The 21,659-nt window shown below is 40.7% G+C and overlaps 1 protein-coding gene across 3 annotated transcripts in view; it reads left to right on the top strand.

The window, feature by feature from the left end:
* The first annotated feature begins 615 nt into the window (after window positions 1-615).
* fnip1 (folliculin interacting protein 1) overlaps window positions 616-21,659 on the top strand; it is a 41,061-nt gene continuing 20,017 nt past the window's right edge. The window contains exons 1-7 of one of the 3 annotated variants that reach the window (XM_008290749.1): window positions 616-827; window positions 14,138-14,267; window positions 18,084-18,221; window positions 18,414-18,514; window positions 18,924-18,998; window positions 19,400-19,491; window positions 20,541-20,624. In XM_008290749.1, coding sequence (XP_008288971.1) covers window positions 736-827; window positions 14,138-14,267; window positions 18,084-18,221; window positions 18,414-18,514; window positions 18,924-18,998; window positions 19,400-19,491; window positions 20,541-20,624 — 712 coding nt within the window. In that variant the 5' untranslated portion in view covers window positions 616-735. Of the gene's footprint in view, window positions 828-9,438; window positions 9,613-14,137; window positions 14,268-18,083; window positions 18,222-18,413; window positions 18,515-18,923; window positions 18,999-19,399; window positions 19,492-20,540; window positions 20,625-21,659 lie in introns of those variants that run through there. The other 2 variants (XM_008290750.1, XM_008290751.1) reach the window with 2 other exon arrangements.

Raw genomic sequence — 21,659 nt, 5'->3', positions numbered from 1 at the left:
TTTGATTGGTAACTATTCTTTTTGTTGTCCTTGCAGTGAGTGTTTTTCAGTGTTAGAAGTGAAATATATGTTGTCTGTGTGTGTGTGTGTGTTTTTTTTTTTTTTAATCTGTATTTGTATTTGCTTTTTTGGTATATGTGTCAGTGGCATCAGTTAAGAGGGTGATTTAAACGAAGCATAAGCCAAATGTGACGTTAAGATGTCCTAAAGACGAATTTTAAGTTTTCAATATTTGGGGGCATAATCTACATTTGTGTAAATGTACATATTTATATGTGTCAGAAAGTGTCCAAAATAAATAAATACAATAAATAGCCTGCATAAATAAATTGTTGCATGTCACTGTTTTTTTTTTGTTTGTTTTTTTTGTTTTCAATTCTTTTATTCTTTTTTTTCCTCATGGGTTTTTTAAGGATATCTGACAGTGTGCTGCAGTCGTACTTGATAATTTCTGTGAATAAATTTCATGCTGTCACGATTCCCGACAAAACATCAACACAGCGAATCCACTTACCACGTGGTACCAGGCCAAAAATACCAGCCAATCGCGTAATTTGTTGTAGAAGCAGCGTCCGGCCAGCCAATCAGAAAAATGTAGCGGGTTACCAAGCAGCTCCTGTGACTAATGCCTGTCATATGACTGTGACACCCATGGAGACAGTTACAAGGAACAAGATTTGCTCTTGGATTTGAAAAGAAAAGAGACCTTCTGTACCAAATTTATTTTGGTACAAGATGCCTCCGACTCTCTTCCAGAAACTTTTCAACAAGAGAAATGCGTTTTCGTCGCCGCCCCCGAGATGTAGCAAAGAGGACCCAGCTTTCAGGTACCTATTTACTGTGTGTGTGTGTGTGTGTTTGTTTGTGGTTTGTGTGTACGTGATGTGTGCGTTTTTTTTATTATTACTTTTGCCGCGGTGTCTGGAAACATGACAGAGTTTTGGATTGAGGATTTTTCTTTTTAATTTGTAGGCACATTACAAATAAACTGTAGATTTTGGGTAATTTGAAATCAATACAGCAAAGTGCAGTGTGTTGTGCCTGTTGGTGCGGTTAGCTAACATGCTAATGCTACCCACTAGACGTTAGCGAGGCTGCTGCACGCGCTGTCTCGGTGGGACTGTGTTCACCCCGTTAGCTAGCACTTTATGGCTCATTTACACATGTGTGTGCCGTTGAAAATAAGCCGATAATAGACGCTTTCTGTCGTTCCGACGTGTGGCTACGAGCAGCTAAAGCGTGGCCATAGCTTGGAAGTTGCAGAAGCGGTGTCCTGCTTTCTCCTTTGTCTCCCCCGTGTCCCCTTTTTGTGTTTCTTTGGTAACAGCGTGCACGGTAGCAAAGAAAACAAGAAACACACGCGGCAGTACAGTCACGCTTTTTTGTGTCTTATCTTGAGCTGTAGCCCCGATAACTTGGAGCGAAGTACAAGTGGCTTCCCTCCGTCCTGCCGACGGTACTGTACTCTCCGCCGGAGGAGCACACTGTGTGCTCGGTACGGGAGCACATGTGATCGCTTCTGTCGGCCACTCTGGACGTACAGATCCATGCTAAGCTAGGCTTCTGCCTCCGTATTCAGACTGTTGATGGACTTTGCTAAAAAAGAAAATCCAATTATTACTTGTGTTTAATGGTCTTTTTTTGCGTGTTATAAAAATATCGTCACATGCCGAGTTTACACCAGTGATGTGTAGCACAAACGAAAGATGGTTATGTCCTGATTTAGTACTGAACGCGGCACTGGTGTTAACTTGACAAATACCGCCATGAATTTACACTAGGTGATGGTTAGAACAAATGCATGACAGATCACGACTTTCGTACTGTACTGGTTGTAGTATATATTATATCCGCAGTTGTATATCACTGAAAGTTATAATGTAGAAAAAGTTTATCATTTCCTGCCAGGTCCGTTTGAGTAAAATGCGGCATAAAGACATATCTGACAAAATTGGAATTTCAGCTGAATATTGTAAAGGCGCTATCGCCCCTGTTTTGCATCCTTTGCAGATTTTTTAAAAATGGATTAAACTGTAGTGAAAATAGATTATGTGAAAAATGTTTTTCTTTTTTCTTTTTTTTTTTTTACCTCCTGCAGAATTTGAGGCCATGCAGCCACAGCAAGGGGTGTTATCTCACTAAACAGTAGTATGCCTTATAAGTACTTATTTATTGAATTGCCATGAGGTTACATTAACCAGTCATTGAGCTGACTAGTAGGGTACTCTGTACTCCCTGAGTTGATTTGCAGTCCCCCGTATATGCTCTTACAAACATTCTGGGTCAGGGTCAGACGTGCCACCAAGGGGAAAGGGCTCTTTTTATTTTTAAATACATTTGCATTGGAACATGTTGCTCCCACCCTGTCACCCATGGTGGAGATATTCACCAGTTGACCTGCAAGCTGACCTCCATGTGGTGCTGCTTGCACTTTGGCCCATGCCTGTGCCAGAGCATGTTCCACTGCCATAAAGGTGCCCTGCACCCAGTGCTATAAGTGCTGTGTGTGTGTGTGTGTGTGTGTGTGTGTTTGTGTGTGTGTGTGTTTGTGTGTTGAGGGGGTTGGCTGGCATCAATCCTAGAGCAAACAGGCAGGCAGCAGGCGTTTCTGTTAACTCAGTGGTCAGCTGTGCTCTTCATACCTCTGGCATAAGCTCCCCATTCATCAAGCATAAAATGCTCTGGAGAAGACAGAACTGTGATGAGACATCAGTGGAGAGGACACTTGGGTGGTAGTGGGAATTGGCTAGAAAGCATCATTAAGTTAGAAGACATTCATGCTGAGAGAGACTTGGTGAACTTGAGACTTTGTAAATGAGAGGACAAGAATATTAGATGCTCAAAGAGTTTAGAATGGTTTAGGCAGACAGTGTCCAGACAGAAGAAAATACTTGGTGCAAGAGGTAGCCTTCGCAAAATTCTGTTAAACCTCTGGGTGATGGGAGTAGATAAATAATGACAATGGGTGCATTTGAATAGTCATGAATTGGGCAGGATGGGCAGAGGAGATGGTAGGACAAGTCATGACTCGAGTCAATTGATAAAGGTGGACTGCAGAGATGATGAGGTTCACGATATTCAGATCCTCACCAAAGAATTAATTTTGTAAAAATTGCCTCTTATCTGCCAGCCTTTGCATTCATGGTTACTCATACAGATATTATGAATAGCACTGTTTGGGCATGGTGTTGCAGTTCATTTAAATTGAGACATTAAAGAAACCAACATGACAGCCTCTGGCATTTTATCCCAGAAAAATGCTTTTCTATTTCCGCAAGAATTTGTAGTTTTAAAAAAATCTGATGTTTCCAAGAATTTTTGGTTGATTAAACACAAAACAATTTAACAGTGTGTTAGAGGGGGCAGCTGTCATTTCTGCATGATGATCTGAGTAATTTCTAATTTGTACAGCAGACTTCAATGTTTACTCCTGAGCTGGATGTATATTACATTTGTTGAGTGCTTTCAAAAAAAAAAAATGCCTTCAGTGTATTTTCACATCCAAAATGGTGCTTTGCTACATAGTAATGCACAACTGTACATTCTTTTTCTTCCTTTTTTTTTATCCAGATGCAAATATAAGCATCAGCCCAAAAAGTCTTGATAGAGTAACTGTCAGAGTTCTAACTGGTTTGCAGCCGTGTTGCTCTGCATAATGCACCACCCACCCAGAACTTTGTCACAGCACATCACTGTGCCCTCCAGAATACCACAGAGGGCAGCAGGTTGGCTGACCCTGGGAGGAAAGCCTAAAAAGCCTCTCCTGTTTCCCTGGCTGTAGCACCTGACCAGGGACGCATACTGTACATTACACGGAGAGCTTCTGGCTCATCCTGTAGCCAGTCAGAGACCTGATCGTCAGCCAATAGCTTTGTCCTCCCCACCCACACTCAGACTGCTTGTCCTGGCAGCCTGCTGAGGAAACTTCCTACTTGACCTGGGCCATACAGCTCAATATAGCATTTGTTCTGAGATACTCGAAGGAGGGAGTGTGTGTAAGCAAGCAAAAGTGCCTTTACACACCATTTTGTTAAACCTTCCAACCTGTATGATAACGAAGTAGTTTTACTATTCTTTGTACAACCAAGGTAATACGTATAAGCTTGTACTGAATATTTCATCCCTAATGCTGCTCAGCAAAACATTTGATTTAGCTGGTAAATGTACTGTAAAAATTTATTAGAACCAGATCACTATCTTCTCCTAAGCCAGGTTCTCCTTCCTCCACTGTGTACTTTCATAACTCAGCATGTCATGTGAGGCTTTCATCAATCTTCGCCTGTCATGTTTGTTGGGCGATCACATGGCTGTGTTCTCAGTCACTGGCACAAAGTTATGACTTTGATAAATAGAGGTATTTTTGTGCTAAAATAAAGAATACGTATTTTAGCCATTGCAGATTGACTGTTCTTTGAGATGGATATAAATAATTTGTTGTGTCCTGTTGCTGCTGAGTGACCTGGACATGACAGTTCAAACCCCGGATCAGACTAGCTACATGGTCTATGTTCTAAATTACTGTCCTTGCAATTTGCTCAGTGCATATTAGTGTAGTTTCAATTTCAAATCGACTAATCGCTCAGCCCAAGCTCACCCTACGCTCATTACATTAAACCTCTGAACAGGAATTAAAATGTTTCCTTTAACAGTATCCCCTTTTGTCACTATCAGTTACTTGTGCGTATTTAAAGCCTGTTAATGTTATGGATTCATACGTACGTTATAGGTTTATATTGCATCGCTGCTTGCTTCTCCATGTGTGTCTGTTTGTGTGAATGCTGCAGGCCTGCCAAGGTTCTGTAAAGACAGCGGCTGTCATCAGGTTCCTATCAGGGCTATTTTAAGTGGTCACACTCAGGCTTCTGAGAACTGCAGGGTCATGGTAAAGATATAGTTTTACGTAAAAGCTGCACACACATCACACACTCACAGTAGCATTCTGGTGAGTGGTGGTATGTTGGCTTAACATCTAGTTAGGCGTGCATGTCCCCTTACTTTGTGAGGATATCACTTCAAGTGCTGTGCAGGTGTTGCAGAATAGTGAGCTCCTCACAGTTTGTTATTTTGTTTATTGCTGATGACTGGTTGGTTGTTAGGCTTTTCTGCACTTTCGCAAAGTGACATATAGGCATACCCACATGATACATTGTAAAAATTGAGAACTTAGCAAGCAAATCAATCCTTAAGTCTGTAATTTTATGCTCCTTTCACAATTCCAAGAATTACAATAATCTACTAAGGAATCTACTAGTTTTCTTAGTAATCCGTTTCCAGTTCTACAACAGATACTGATACAATACAATATAAGAAGAAGGCATCACACACAATGCAGGGATACATGACAACACATACTGCAGAGTTTGAACTGGGTTCCTCCACAAATATAAATATTTAAAGACCTTCATTTTCATAATGTATTCAGTTACACTTGATTTACAGTGGAGACTTGTTCTCACCTTCATTCAGCCTCTACTGTATGTCTTGAGTTGGGTACGTTGTAGACTGGATTCAGTCCATAGTATACATTACTTTGGTTCCTAGGATAAGTGATATTTAGCTCCTATTTCTATCTATACAAATAAGTCAGTGCATGTTGAACCATTAAAAAAATGTTCCCAACAATAGCTTATTGTGCATTTGTTCATTGACATTTATTTACTTTCATGTTTCATTCTGATTTGTTGATTTATACCTACTTTTTCTTTAGCCCAGAAGGTAAATTTAAGAATATAAATTCTTACATGCAATTCTGAATAAATCACAAAACTCTAATCAGCACAGAGCAGACACAGTGATGTGGCATTGCATGTTCACAGAGAACCAGCAGTATGAGTTTTCCTTAAAGTTAAACCAAAAAGTTCACTTTGTCACATCCCCTAATTGTACTACTTTCAGTCTCTAGTTGAGTGAAAGCAAGACATGGAGAAAGACATGATGATGAGGAAGGTTGAGGAGGTGGTTTGACACCAGACTGTCCTTACTGACAGTTTGTTTTAAGGCTTTGTTTTAATCATTTCTATCATATAATGCTTTCTGTCCCTTTGATTATTACATTTTCATGTGCAAGATGCACATTAGAAGGCAAATCTTCATTTCATCTTAAAAGCTGAATCGACCATGTGTTCTGATTTCTACATAGCTTTCACCACCCCTGTTCAGCTTGATGATTGGTTCATGTGATTCTATGTGAGACACAGTCATACGCTCATTACTGTCAACACTACCATCACTCCCTTTCTGTCATGTGCTGCTGATTCAGACATGGTTACAAATGAGTAAGCCATTGTGTACACATACTATTTGTGTAAAGTGGATAAATACATAATATGTGCAAAGCAAAAAAAACAAACAAAAAATGTCATAAATTAATTTGAATGATAAAAATATTTTTGAAAATGAGTTCCCAAAACCAAAAACTTACCTCACAAAACATAAATGCACTCATCACAAAAATATACTGATATACATACCTCCAGAGATTTTCTTTTCTTTTATAGAGTGTATATGGAGAATTGTCTTATTGGTATTTCTTTACCTGTAGTAATATTTGTTTTGATCTGTTTTTGACAACCACTGTGCCTCGGACACTTTATGACGCTGAAAGAGCACAGCTTTATTCCAGATGTTATCAGCCTATGGCTGTATGAGCAAGTCAGCTCGACAATGTTTGAATGCACGGTTGCTGGGAGTATTGTCATGTTTGGGCGTTGCGGCATCTTCACCCAGTCAGTATCATGTGAGTGCTGGAATGCAGAAGTTCCTAATGCAACATAACCGGCATAGAAACTAGCAGATATGCAGGTAGTCAGGTGCTTTCAAGACATGTGGGCCAGCTGCTTCAGGGAATCGCTGTTTACTAGAACTTAGTCATAGCAGAACACTTGTTAGCTTAACAAGTGCAGTGTTTGTGTTGGTGTGACAAGAGGTATATATTGTATTTTCCACTGTAAAAAGTGGGACTTGAGGTCCAACTGCCAATTTAGTATTCATTGTATTCTAGTAGTACTCTGTATTTTTTCAATTTATTAATTTGCCATTTTATCTAGAAAATGAAAAAAATAGTCAAAAATTTAAAAAATGTCTCACCTGTAGGACTAACAATCAGAAACCCAAAGAAATTCTTAATAAATTTATCATTTACAGTAAAAACAAGCATGAAAACCTCACATCTGGGGACTCAGCAAATGTTGACTTTTCTATTAACAAAATAGTTGCTGATGAATCTTCTGACTAGTTGGCTCTGTGCGGCATCTCCAGCAGAAGAGGAGTGTTTCCTCTGTTATGGGTTAATTTTCAGCCCATATAGTGTTACACAGCTACACTGATTTCTACATGGAAGGTTTCATATTTATCCAGCAGGCAGACCTTAATTAATGCGTCTATGCATTTCTGATAATATATGTGCAGAGGGTGCTGATGTGAGGGGAGATACATCTAAAATGTGATAACTGCTTTTCAGTGCCACTCCAATTACGCATTACATAGTTGTTTTTATTGCACCTGCACCACAATAGGAAGGTCGCGTGACTGTACAGAATGACCTATAGCCTGTAATCAGCTCGGGCTCATATGTGTGTATTAAACGTGATGCATCTGGCAGTTCGTCAAGACAGAGGGACTGAGGTGGTTGCTATATACAGAGCTGCTATGCAGGCAGTACAAGAGGGTTGGGATATCGCTATGGGAATATTGCTGCGCAATGGTCTCTCAAGACGGGTCACCTCTAAAGTCATCGCCTACAGAGCAGGCTGCCCTCATGGAAAACTTGCCTTGCTTCATCTAGATTGCTCTTGGTGTGGTTTGTTTGTTAGATGTCACACATGGGTTCAGTGTCAGTGGTTTTAGTTTTCACTCCTGACCTTTGTTATATGTTGCCCCTTCAGTGCTGTATGTCAGTATTCGCTGGAATACTATTTCCACTCTAAATGAAATTTCAGCCACATCCACTGACATCTGAACTACCCTAAATGTGCACAAGACTAAAAGTTGTATGCCATAATGCTTGATGGTTGATGTTTCTCGCTGTAGTAGTTCACTTAATTTGTACAAGGTCCAAAACTGTTTGATCACAGCGTTAGAGTTCTGTTGCTAGCTGCTGAAAAGGCACAGAAATGTCTTTTAAAAATACAAGCTGCTGGACCTCACAAAATCCTCTGCCACATGCAGCCGGAAGAACGTCACGCAGCTTGGACTGTGGGGATGTTTATGTAACTGTCTCTCTTTCTCTGACAAACGCTAGCACACACTCACACACACGCGCACACACACACACACACACACACACACACACACACACTGATGCATGCATGCATGCACACACATGCATATGCACATGCACACACGCACAGACGTTCCAGTGGCAATGGAGAGAGAACTAGAGGTCCCTGAGGTCAGCATAGGCTGATGCCTGACTCACTGCAGTCTAGGAAACTAGATGGCTTTGCAATGACCTTTATCGGTATACAGCTTCTCACAGAGCAACTGTTAATGCTTTTGCTCCAATGCTGCACCTTTTATTATTCCTTAACAAATGAGTTTTCTGATTTCTTCAGTGTACGTACCTACCATTGCTATGCATTGACATACTGTTTACACTCCCCTAAACCTACCCCTATGCTTCTGTGGTGTAAGATCATTCTCTGGATAAACTAATGTTGTAAAGGTGTTGTGGGTGCTATTATCAGTTATCTAACTGTTCTAGGATCCTGCAGAAGCTTCTTCTGGAGAAGTAAAAAAAAAATTAAATGTAACCGTACAAATAGTGCATCAGCTACACATGGCAGCCTCTTGCTGGAATCAGATGTTGAAACATTGGTAAATGTTACAGTTGTTGTTTTATTGAGGTATTAAGCCTGGACTGATTAGACTTGTGTAAGTGGCATAGTGAAATCCCTAGAAGGCAAAAAATTATGGTAGATGTAGATGATCTGTGTACTCCTGGTATACATTTTAAATAAATAATCCCTAATTTCTAGGCTTCTAGGAATATTATGCAGTCTATAATACTTTATAAATCTACACGACTTTTCATCAACAACAGGCTAATGGTTAGGAAAAAAAGAAAGGTATCACTATGTCTATTACGGCTAATTTCGGTCCTCCTCTCTGACCTCCTGCTTACTTTACTTCTACTTTGCTGAAGTCTAGAAAGGAGTCAACATCTGAGAAACTTCTACATATCAAGATCTGGCATCTAAAAGCTGTTAGTTTTCCTGCTCTTTCTTCTAACACTTCTTTGTTAAGAGGGCGAATTGCACATTTACATTTTATTGGACAAAGGAAGATTGAAAGCGCGTGAAGATGGAACACAAGGGAGAGAGGAACAAAAAGAGTGGGATTAGGAGACAACACACAAACAAATCCCCACTGTCACTCTCTTATCACAGTGCTTTCTGACTGTCAGCAGTCCAGGCTCGCTGCTGGTGCTGCCTCTGTACTGTCCAGCACACACAGTGTTCCTGCGATCACCTGATAGTCTCATGTTGTTGTGTGAATTTAGTTCACTGCTATTCTTAGACCCTGCTTTGGCTGGGAGAGGAGAGGAGAGACGAAAGGAATAGAGTGAGAGGGAGAGGGCTGGGGAAAGACTGGCAGACTCGCAATGATGCCCAGGTAGGACTCGGTAATATTTAACCTGGCTGACGTGCATCCAAGCGAGCATGCTGTGTTAGTTAAAGGATGTTTGGGAACAATGCTTGTGTTGATGTTTTTACTTTTATCTTCTGGCGGAGCGTTGGCAACTTTAACGCAGCAGCTTGACAGCATAAGCAGCTTGAAGTGGCAAGGCAGTGGTTTTTACCGTCAGCCGTAGTCGTGATCGACCAAGATTGATTCTATCAGTTGCGGTCATGTTGCATAATGTGGATTACTGGGTTTGTGGTGAAGCATGCCTTTTGTTTTTGGACAAGAAAAAGAGAACTGTTTGCTGTTGGGCTTTAATGCGTATGGGTGGCGCTATGCTTCAAAGAGTTTCCGTTTCTGCATATCTGTGACATCAAATTCGGTAAGCAAAGACAGTGAATCAATCAAATAAATTAGGGTCCTGCTTGATTCTTCTGGTCATTTACAAATGTTACCTAAATAAAATTATTATTATTATTGTTTTGTTTTTTTTTGGAACACCAAGTTGTTTAGGGAAATGAATATCTTCATACCTGCGGGAATTTTTTAGTGACTTTTGGTTCAGATAATCGAGGTCAAAGCAGTACAAGTATGTAACAGTCATGAAGTCATGTGCTGCTTTTATGAATGACTCCCCTCTCTCCTCTGTCAGCGCTGTGACTGTCACAAGCTCACTGATGGAATACTTCCTCCTTTCCTTTGATTCTGCCTTTCTTTCAGATGCTTTTCTGTCTTTGTCAGATGTTTTTGAGTTTCTGGTTTCAGTGTCCGTTCGTCTTATTTCTTAAAATTAATTATTTTTTTCTCCATTGTTTTATTTATCTATTAATTTTTAATGCAAACTATAACTTTTAAAAAAAATTAACATGCCTAATTTCTTGCTTGTTCTTGGCTTTTGTTGTTTGTCTTTCACTCCTACTGTTATTGTGGGCCTAATCTATATATTTTTTCTCTTTCGGAAATATTTTTCACTCTGTGTTTGCTGTTGCTTATAAACAAGTTTCTGTCTGTTCTGCCATGTGTCTTGCTTTCTGCACAGTATTTATTCCCTCTTTCTTCCTTCATCCTTCCTTTCTTGCTTCTTTTCACTTTGTCTCTTCTTACTGTTATGATAGAATTTAGGGGCGCACTGAATTTGGTGTCAAACTATGCAGATCCCATCTGGATTAATCTGTAAACTCCATGTCATCTTATTTTTGTAATTGAAGCACCCGTATTGAAAGGGTTCACCTAACTTCTGAGCAATGGACTAGTTTGTTCATTGCCAAGCATATTAGATATTTGAACTCTGAAAAAATTAAATCCGTACTTTGTTATATCAGTTTATGATAGCTGAACAATTTGTATTTCTGATATTTTTTCTTAAAGAACCTTTGTCTAGGTGTGTCAGTCCAGTCATACAACGTACACAAAAGCTAAACACACATTAAAACAAATTTATAAGTACACCAGTCATGATAAGGAGCAGTCAAGCTGCAAGGAGGCATGTGACAGAGTAACACAGCCGCCTGCATAATCTCACACAAGGCTATAAGCTGAATATCGACCAAGCCCCATACAATGCAATTTGAGCCCATTAAGTAGGCCAGGCAGGTATTACGTCACCCATGTAACACTCAGACTGGGTAAGAGGTTGGGTCTTCCCTCGGATACAAGCCAAAAGGAAAAAAAGCGAAGATGCTCTGGTTTTTGTAAAGTAATCAAACATTAACTTCCATTAGCCGCTGGTCAAAACAAAGGAGTAGAAGCCCAACAACAACAGAGCAGTCATTCACTAGCTGAGTAGTATCTGACTCTGGAATAGGGTTGCAAACTCAGGCCTAATCACATGTGTTGAGGGATTAGATAAGTCCACAACATGTCATTGCCTTGATCATCCCTTACTCTTCCACTGTTCTTTTTTTAAATGTCAAAAGCCACTTGTTGGTAGTTTACCATCTTCTGTAATTGTGATTTGTGTTTTAATGCTATAGTAGTGGTAGGCCTCAATCTGAAGCCACTCTGCAAGTGTTGGCACTGTCACTGAGGTTAGTTACCATGACCAAAGGGAGAATTATTGCTTTAAAAAAACAAAAAAAACCCAAATCTGGTTCATCTGTGCTTTTTATCTGAAAGTTTTATGAACACTGACAAACTTAAAGCAGCTGGACAACATAAGACAGGGGCATAACTGTGCATCATCAACACACATAGTGAAAAGTAGCCCCTTTGGTTGAATGCCCACCAAGCCTAATTTAAATTCAAATGGTGATTTTGGTCCGTATTGGTAGGCAGGGCTTTTGGCAAGTAGAAATGACGTGAGTTACAAGACTGGATGATGAAGATGGAGAGTTGATGAGGCCCCCAAAAAGTTACTCCTGTATTTCCAGAAGCACCTGATGACTTTGGTTGCACAACTTAACACTAAGGCTGCAGCACATGACTCCCTCCTCCTTGTCCCCCTGCAGGACTGAGTGATTTTGCCTTCAAGAATGCTGGTTATGCTTTGACACCAGTGTTTGGTAAATAGTAGCTCACATGCATGGGAGTGATACTCATAGTCCATGTCTGTCAGCCACACAACCACACATCAACACAGGTGTTCCCTGGCCTATTGAGGCACATTGACCAGCAACTGAAATGCATGTTTCAAACATGGGCTTCTGTGTGCTATTATGCTGGCAAGTCAAATGGTCTTAACTGTTCTTTTTCCACCCCTCCATACCAACCCATTTACTATAAACACTTGTGTTTAGGGACACTCCCTGCTCCCCAATAAAAGGCTATATTTAGGTCCAGCTCTGTGTCCATCTGCCTGACCCATCTATCTGCCAGATCAGACAGAAATCCTCGACTGTCCGTCAGTCGTTCCAGTCTCCTGTCATCTTTATCGCCCCGTGCTAAATCAACCAGGGGCCCTGAGTTTCCCTAAAAGCAGAAGGGACTCCCAGAGTTCAATGAAGACCCGGTAGCACCCACAGTGAGTTTTGAGTTGTGTGCAGCAACATCCTCCGCAGCATTACCTGAGATGGCCATCATTAATGAGATGAGCTGAATGAAACCGCAGGTTACTTAGCAACAGCCATGGAACTGAGGCTGCCAGTAAAAACGGCTTAGCTGTTACTTAACTGTTGTCCAGTCTCTCCTGCCAGAAGAAGTGTACCGGAATGAAAGTCCATAACTGTTTTAAATCACCCCAAATTTTCAATATGGCTATGAATCTAATACATTTCTGCTTAATTACTCATGTTGCAATAAATCTGAATTAGGTTCATGGTAGGATTTTTTTTTGTAATGGTTTTAAAAATGTGTTGCTAAAATTAAGTAGACTAGTGTAATCAGAAATTGACAAAAGGTGCATTACTTGAGTGAGCTTGCTCATTCATATGTAAATGACAGTATTTTTCATTTTTATTTCAGTCATCCAATTGGTTAAAGAAGTTCGACAAGAGTGACTGTTAGTTACGCCACAAATCTAGCAGTGGATAATAGCTCATTGACTTAAGGGAAGTATTAAGGATGACTCAATCCATACAGTGCAAGTGCAGGCTAGTTATGCTGGCTGACGGGCCCCTGACTGACTGAATGAATATAAAGCAGGGAGGAGCTGTGAACCATTTGTGTCAAGCATCAGTGAAATTTTCCTACATAAAAGTAAAATGAAGGTATTGAAAAGTTCTCGGTCATCTTTACATTCGCTACGTAAATGCCCTGAGCGGCTGCTTGTTATCTGGGTACACTGTAAATCTGTAGGGGTAAGTGGGTAGTAGATTGTCATGGCACGCTTTGTAGCTCCCCACTGGTTAAGGTATGAGATGGATGAATGGCAGCTGTGGCATGGAGTCTGCAAGCTCTGCCATGCCCGCTGGGATGGATGACAGCTTAAACAGTGTTTATTACAAGCGTGCAAGTGCATCACATTTACATTTTCCCTCATGCTAACAGCCTCGCTAGTTTTCTACTCCTATAGATGTCTGGCAGATACTTTGCAAACCACCATGACTCCAAAATGTGACACAACAAACTGTGATTTATCCAGCTTTAAAAAGAAACTCAGCAGATTTTGAACATTTTACAAGCTTGTTTTCAGGTGTTGGGGAGCACTTCTGCATATGGGGAAAAAAAAAAAATGATATCAAGGCTTTTGTGGATTCACAGGGAGCTGCACAAGAAATCTTATAAAGTTGTATTGTTGCTCCACTTGGCACAGCGCTGTACCAGATTGTTTTGAGAAGTGTTTTGTTACTGGATTGTGGCCTCGTTGCCTCTAAAGTGCAAATTTCTTGGAAGAAATGCAAATTACAAATTTACAAACGTGTTTAAAGAATGTTTGAAATGTTTTTTTTTTCACTTTTCCCATTAATTCAGTTTATCTCACTATGGTTAGTGTTGCTCTAGCAGTGTATTTGTACTAATTTCATTATTTTTTATCCTCCTCTACCCCCCATCTGTCTCTTTCTACATCACTTTGCTTTCTCCATCTTCATTTTCTTCCCCTTGATCCCTCTTTCTTCTGTCTATCGTTCCTTCCATTTAGCTGGCCACTTCCCCAGCTGGAGCCCAGTCAGATCAGGCTGATAGTTTACCAGGACTGCGAGAGGCGTGGCAGAAATGTCCTCTTCGACTCCAATGCCAAAAAGAGGGGCACGGAGGAAACCCCCATTACTGTGAGTCACATGTTTGTTTACTGTTTCTCTGTGTAAGTGTGTTGCCCTTTGGAAGCCCATCCTTGGTCTTGTAAATGGTGAAGAAAATAAAAGATATTTTTAATTCCAGGTGTCAACTCATGCATGGTGTAGCTGCACACCATATTAAAAAGTCTAAAACGTCAAAAGAGGTCCTTGATAGTGAACTAAGATGTGAAAACGTGTTGCAGAACATGGTTAAATTTCACATCCCTGAACAGTGACTTTCCTGTGCTTCCTCTTGTCTTATCCTGCCTGTTTATTATACTTTGTCTTTATTACCTGTGTTCAGCTACAGGTGCTGTTTATTATTTTTTGTTAACTCAAACCCAGGTCGTTTTAAAGTCTTAAGTTTGACATTTTGTAATATACAGAAATGGTGACCTTTCAAGCTCCCCGACAGTCAGAATAGATGAGCAACAGTAAGAGCAGAGAGACAGTCACAGGCACAAAGAGAGCAACAGTCATAAACTCGTGACATGCAACAAGTCATGTGCCTGATTCAGGAAGTTCAGAGGACACAAGCCGCACCTTTAACCTGCAAAGCACCTTACTGCCCTGCAGTGAACAATGTGTAAGGAATCAGGAGTTGAAGGCAGGGAATGCATCTGGTTAGACAGTGTGCAAGTCTTGTTTGTGGGCGTGTTTTGCATTCATGAATAAGACTTATTGAAATGCTTTGTTATGTAAGATGTCACCAGTGAATGATGGAATTTCTTTCATCCTATTTGAGATGGATGCTATTTGATATCAAAATGTTTTCATGGTTGTCAGGACTTCATCACCAAAACTGGGTCAGTCATAAAAACCAGTTGAATGAGTGCTTGTTATCTAAAGGCTTATTTTAGGCATTTAAGGTCTTATGATTAGTCTTCCAGGGCAAGGTTGTCCTGAAGGCAAATATTACCTTAGCATTCAAACAGCGTGTCAAACAGTTTTTGTGAGTAGCAGTGAGTGCACGAGACAGGTTGGTTAATTGTCAGCACACCCATTTTAACAGTGCTGATGATAAAAACTGTTTTATTACAACGCAGTAGTCTTTATCAGGTTGTGTGCACCAATAGCTTTACAACGTGTCAATTATGAGTTTAGCCAGTTATGAATGTGTGACCTCTCCCATAATGTTACCTGCCTGCTCCAGCAAACAGTGACGCACACAATCACCGTGCTTTTCCCTTTTATTTCTGCCTAACATCCTTAATATTTTCATAATGCTGCTATGTGTTCCTGCCTGACCCTGACCGGTTTGTTCTGGTGCTCTTATCTCCAATAATAATAGCCTCAGCTGACAGCCCATGTGTAAGCAGCATTCTTTCATCCTCACATGACAGCTGTGTCACTCAATGTCTGCCTTTCTTTTTCTCTCTCTTGTCTGTCTTCATTTGTCTCTTTTTTTGTGTCACCCTCTGTAAATATTCCTCTCAATCTGTATTTACCTTCTCTAAATGTGCCTCTGTCTCTCTGTAATGTCCTGATTGCTATCCTCTGCTTTTCTAAATTAATCTGTTTATCTCAGTCTCTCATGCTTAGTCTCTTTAATCTTTATTAAAAATTTCTCTCTGTCTTTCTTCAACTTAAACATACAAAACCTGTCCTAAATCTCTTCCCACCCATCTAGGTTTCTCTCAACCTCAACTCTCTTTCCTTTGACTCCCTACCGTACTCCATTCTCTCCGTCTCGTAGTGTTCTTTAGTTTGTCACGCTACACTTCCTTGTTCTTCCACCTGTCTCTCATCACGCCTCAGGCTTATCTGCATGTCTCTTTTTCTACTGACCAGGTTTTCTCTGTCTGTCCTCTGTAGCGCTTTGCCTTCTCTCTCGTCTGTCCACCTGCCTCTTTATCATGTCCGCAACCTTGCCATCACAAGGCATGTGCTCACTTCGTCCTGACTTACTCTATGTCACGCCGACTCTCAAATTAGGACTGTCAGCACCTAGTCTAACTTATAGATCCGCAATAAGAAAAGTTACGTAGTGTGTGTGTGTGTCTGTGGCATACACAGTGACATTTGTTTGAGGTAAAAAAAAAAAAAAAAAAAACACAAGATGAGGCACTGAAAAATGCAAAAGGGGTCAGTGTTGTGATTGTGTGTGTGTTGCCTTGGCTGATGTCAGTGTTTTTGGTGCATTCTGCTTTGTTAGGGCTTTGCCAGGTACTCTGTGACTTTTATCACATGATGACTGTTTTTTGTCAACGCAGAGGAATTTATTTAGAGAGAGATCAACAGCTTCAACATGCAAAGCACGGAGACAACAGAGAGAATGAGGAATAGAGAAACGAGGGCTCAAGCAAGAGACGGAGAAGGAGAAAAACATGGCATGGGTCAGGAATGAAGAGAAGAAAGATATCAGAGGATGGTTGGGAACGAGGAAAATGTGAGGAAACAGAACTGAAGAAGAAGACAAAACTTATTTCAGATATAAATGGATGTGGTAAAGGAGAGAAAGAAAGCTGCAGGATTTAGAGAGGGATGAAGTTGGAGTGGTGGAGGAAGGGAGGACAAGAGAGAGCGAGAGAAAAGGGAGGGAGGGAATGATTGCAGTGCTGCTCAGTCACGAGTTCTCGAAAGAGTCATATGACTGGCAGTCACATGCTGCTGGACTCTGTGTGCATACCTCACACTGCACTGCAGCGGACACACACACACACACACACACACACACACCCATGTGCATGCTCAAACATAGCTCGCTCACAGAGTGACTTCATGAGCAGGTCTGTGCTTCAAAGTAATTAACATAAATCAGAGAAAATAGAAAAATGCACGCTGCAGGTTGCATCCAAGTTGACGCTGTTTGCAGCATAATGAAGCAAAAACTCTTTGTTCCCGTCTGCTTGTTGTCCTTCTCCTCTCATCTCACTCTGTTTTTCTTTCTGCTCCTCTCATTTTCCCCTCTCTCTTTCCTCTCTTTTACATTGATAGCAACAGTGGTTTCAAGTGAGCCATTACCAGAGCCTCGCTAAAAAGCACACACACACACACACACACACACTCCCTCCCCTCCCCACCCTCCCAAATGCATTCCTCTTGAATAGGCTGCCAAGTTAAGAAGGCACATGACACAGGCTGATTGAGCTCACATTGCTTTTAGTTAGCTGTTTACACAAGTGCCTCTGGGTTAGGTTTCTATGGTTTTTGACCTACACAGTTTGACTTCATTTACAGTTTTCCATTAAGAAGTTCACTTCTTATGGGTCACTGACCTTTTTATTTAAGTGACTTTATGAAGGTGTTTTTTTTTTGTTATCATTTATTCTCATTATGTTTATGTAAGAGGCCTCCATAACTGAAATTCCCTCACGATAACATAGCCTTGTCTTTGTTACGTATTCTCGTGTGTGGGTTGTTCATGAATGGGCACAAACCTTTCAGGAACCAAACACTTGCATGTCTGCCTCTATTTTTGGGATTTTAACAAAGTGTTCCTGCTCATTTGCAATAATTGTTGCACCTTGTTTTTGTTGAATGAGAAGTAAATACCAGCCAAAAACGACTGAACTGCACTTTAGCCTAGACTCCTGAATACTTAGTAGCAATTTTGTAGTCTTGACTGTATTCTAAAGGAGAAGGAAGAACTTTACATTCAGTGACTGAAGTTGCAGCTGCTTTACTTTGGTCTATCGTCAGTAGTCCTCTATACTTAGTTTCAATCCTCAATGGCTGCAAACAAAATTGTGAAAAATAGTGTTTGTGTGATAATACGAAGGAGCAGTTATGTGTAGTCTGCAGAGGTAAATAAGCCTGCGTGTGTGGCAGCTAGCTTATGGTATTCTATTTTTTGTTTTCACCCAACAGAGCACTGAGGGCCAGGTGAAGATGTTTGGGAAATGCTGCCAGCTTCGTCCTACAGGAGGCAGCAGCAGTTCCCTGGACAGCTCCTCTTCCTGCACTTCAGAAACCAAGGAATCCAAGGACCAGGGTCTCCGCTTCCAGGTAATATAGACTGAGACTTGCATTAAAAATTAATTTACTCCTCTGCAGTTATGCATGTACATACCCATACCCTCACAGAAGACACTTACATATCTACATGAAAATGGCATGTATATACCTCCATGTTCATGAAGAGTAATCTTCAGGTCATTGCTTTTAAAGGGGATATTAAAAGCTGTCTCTCCTGTGCAGGGTTCAAGATGTTCGTCCGATGTGGTAATGCTGGGGGAAATGATGTTTGGCTCCGTGGCCATGAGCTACAAAGGCTCCACGCTCAAAATCCACCAGATCAGGTAAGAAAAGATCAGCTGATAATGACATAAAATAAAAGCACATCCTCTGACATGCTTTGCAGGTTGTTTCCCATTTAATTATGAGATTTAACATGTGTTATAGAATTGGAATAATCTAATTTGCTTGACATTTTATGTGACACTTAGCACTGGACTGCAGGATTTTCTTTTGAAAGTTTAATTGCTTAGTCATGGAAATATTATATGACAATCACACACTATGATTGTGTCATATAGTGCTCCCATGACTAAGCAATTAAAGTATTTCAAGTAAAGACAGAAGGAAGGAATAGAGGTGAAAGAAGAAGTTAAGAGATAGAAGAGGGAAAATGATTTTGCATGGAAAAGACACAAATGAACTAATCACAAGTGTTAATGATCTTTGTCCCTGCACTATCGTCATTATCAGATCGCCACCTCAGCTGATGCTGAGTAAGGTCTTCACTGCCAGGACGGGAGGAAGTGTGTACGGCAGCCTCAACACGTAAGCACTGACAAGCTTATCAACACACACACACACACACACACACACACACACACACACACACACACACACACACACACACACACACACACACACCTCTCCCTCTGATTACTATGGCAGCCTCTTCCTTAAGCCAACAGATGCACATCTCACCTTTCTCTCTCCTGCCCTCCATCTGTCTCCATTATGGTCTATATTCGTTGTGTTTATGTCAGACCCTCTATATTTTCATCTATACTGTGGCATGTTGTATGTAGAAAGCAAAGTCAGCTTGAACAGTGACAGAAGTGTTACATGGTGTACAGCATGAACAGTGGAATCATGTTGTAGGTGCACACACTAAAATCGTCAACATAAACCTCCACATTTTTATTGCTGGCTTTCTGTTTCCTCCTACACAGGTTACAGGACAGTCTGGAGTTCATTGGACAGGACAGCAACACCCTGCGGCCTGACCAAAACACCGGGCCCAACAGTCTTCTGGGGAATATAGGTAACCATAGCAACCCAGTCAAACCTTTTTTAGCTCTCAATGATAGTCCCCCTGTTTTATTTTAGTTTACTTGCAAATTGTAAGTAGAAACTGGGTGAAATATTTGTTTTTGCTTTAACTATAGATAGTCAACTCAGTATAGGTTCTTTGTTCTTGATAAGACCTGTTGACTACATATTCAGTGTTTTACAGATGAGATTAATGTTTTAGGAATACTGCACTGTATTACACGTTCTTAGCAGTTGCAACTTAAGGCTAAGTGCAGCTTGAGTTTCGCCTATTGTTTAGTTTATTACACAATTGAAGTGCTTAGTTGAAATGGGAAGTTGTAGCAGATGCTGCTTCATACTTCAAGACCATTTAAAATTCCTGTGTGGATACAAACCATGCTGGACAGACTCTGCCAACAGCTCTCCCTTTACTGCTTCTCTACATTAAACAATTGGAAAACTTTCAAACCACCCTTTAAGGCACACAGTTTCTCAGCAAGTTACCAGAATTAACTCGCATCACATCCAACACACATGGCAGTATGTATCTGAGGTGATGCATTTGTCACTTTTGTGAATGTCACAATGACTGTACTTGTTAGTTTTGCTGAAGCTGCGGTGGAAGGTTTTGTGGTGCAGTCCATTGAATCTGACTTGAAGATTGTCCATGTAAACAGAGTATGAAATGCTATAAAAAGGATCATATAAAGAACTGTTGGCAAATTCTATCCTTTTTGTCATCCTCACAGAAATGACAAACAGTTGCACACCTTGAAAACTTACTATAATTGATACAAATAATAACTTATTGATTAGCTGTGTTTTTTCTGTGAGTGATACTACCTTCCTTGTTTGTCTGACTGACTGACCGGCCTATAGATGATGGTCATTATTTCATTTCAGACTAAAAATCTCCTTTAACTAACAAGACGGTCGGACAACTGGAGGCAGCCAACTTTCCTCCTTACTCATTCACTAATCATGGTTCATGTTTTTTTGTGTCTTTTTTTCCCTCTTCCTCCCTTTCTTCTTTTCCATGTTTTTGTTTGTGCTGCGCAGGATTTTCTCAGCTCTGCAGCCCTCGACGGGCCTTCTCTGAACAGGGCCCTCTGCGCCTCATCAAGAGCGCGTCTTTCTTTTCAGGTTGGCGCTTAAAACTGGCCATGGTCGCTGTGTGCCAGTTGCATGCGTGTGTAGGCTGTAGTCGGACTAGTGGTGGTTGTATAGGACATGACTCTCAGCGGCTGCATGCCTGTGTGGTGATTCTTGCACTAGAAGCGGTAGTGGTAGTCATAGCATGTAATAAGCACAGCATGTCTAAAAACCTGGATCAGATGCAGAAACAATTCTTTGATGTGGTTTCCATCAGACATGTTTTGTGTGATATTCTTCAAAACAGGATAATGGCTTCTTTTAAAAGTTCATTTGGGCTGCTCACAACATTTGTGTTCAAATACACGTGGCACCACGTAACAGTGAAAATGCAGTTCTCTGTATATAAGCCTTAATAACAAATTTTGGCTCCTTTAAAATTTTCCTTGGACTTAATCTATATGAACTGCCACTATGTAAATCACAGAGGAGTATATTTAAAAGTTTTCTCAAAGAAATCATAAATATGTCTGTGAGTAGTATCTGATCCAGGCCCACTGGTGTACAAGGCACGTAGAAATGTATGGGGGTTCACTGGTGTAGCATTAGTATAACTTTGCAGTTTGTTCTTTTTCTCTTTCTCTTGGGGGTATTCACTTGCATCCTTTGACTAACTTCTTGCCTTCAAAGGTGCTTGTGATACTTGGGCAATGCTTTTAGGCTTTGTGTGCAGTGGATTGTTGCTTTTTAAGTTTTCTTTTTTGCCCAAAAAGTTTAAAAATTCCAGGCATAATATTTGAGCATGCATGCTCTCATAAAGGGACATCCTCACTCACATTCGTGCAGTTACTTCTACCGGAGCAGCTGATGGTGAAATGCCTTGTTCAGTGGCACGATAGAAGTATTTGTTGTTGGAAAGGGAGAAAAAAAAAATCTGCTTTCTCTGTGGAACTTGTCGCTGCCTGTTCAGGTATTTACCCCAGTAATATATGAGTCGCAAACCCACTTCTAAATGTCGTGCATAGTCAGGTACCTACGGTGGGAAAACCTCCACTATTTACCACTGACAGTGACCGTGACACAGAC

This window comes from Stegastes partitus, unplaced genomic scaffold (genome assembly GCF_000690725.1).
Source record: "Stegastes partitus isolate 25-593 unplaced genomic scaffold, Stegastes_partitus-1.0.2 Scaffold693, whole genome shotgun sequence".
NCBI lineage: Eukaryota > Metazoa > Chordata > Actinopteri > Pomacentridae > Stegastes > Stegastes partitus.
This window is presented reverse-complemented; position numbering and strand designations above follow the sequence as displayed.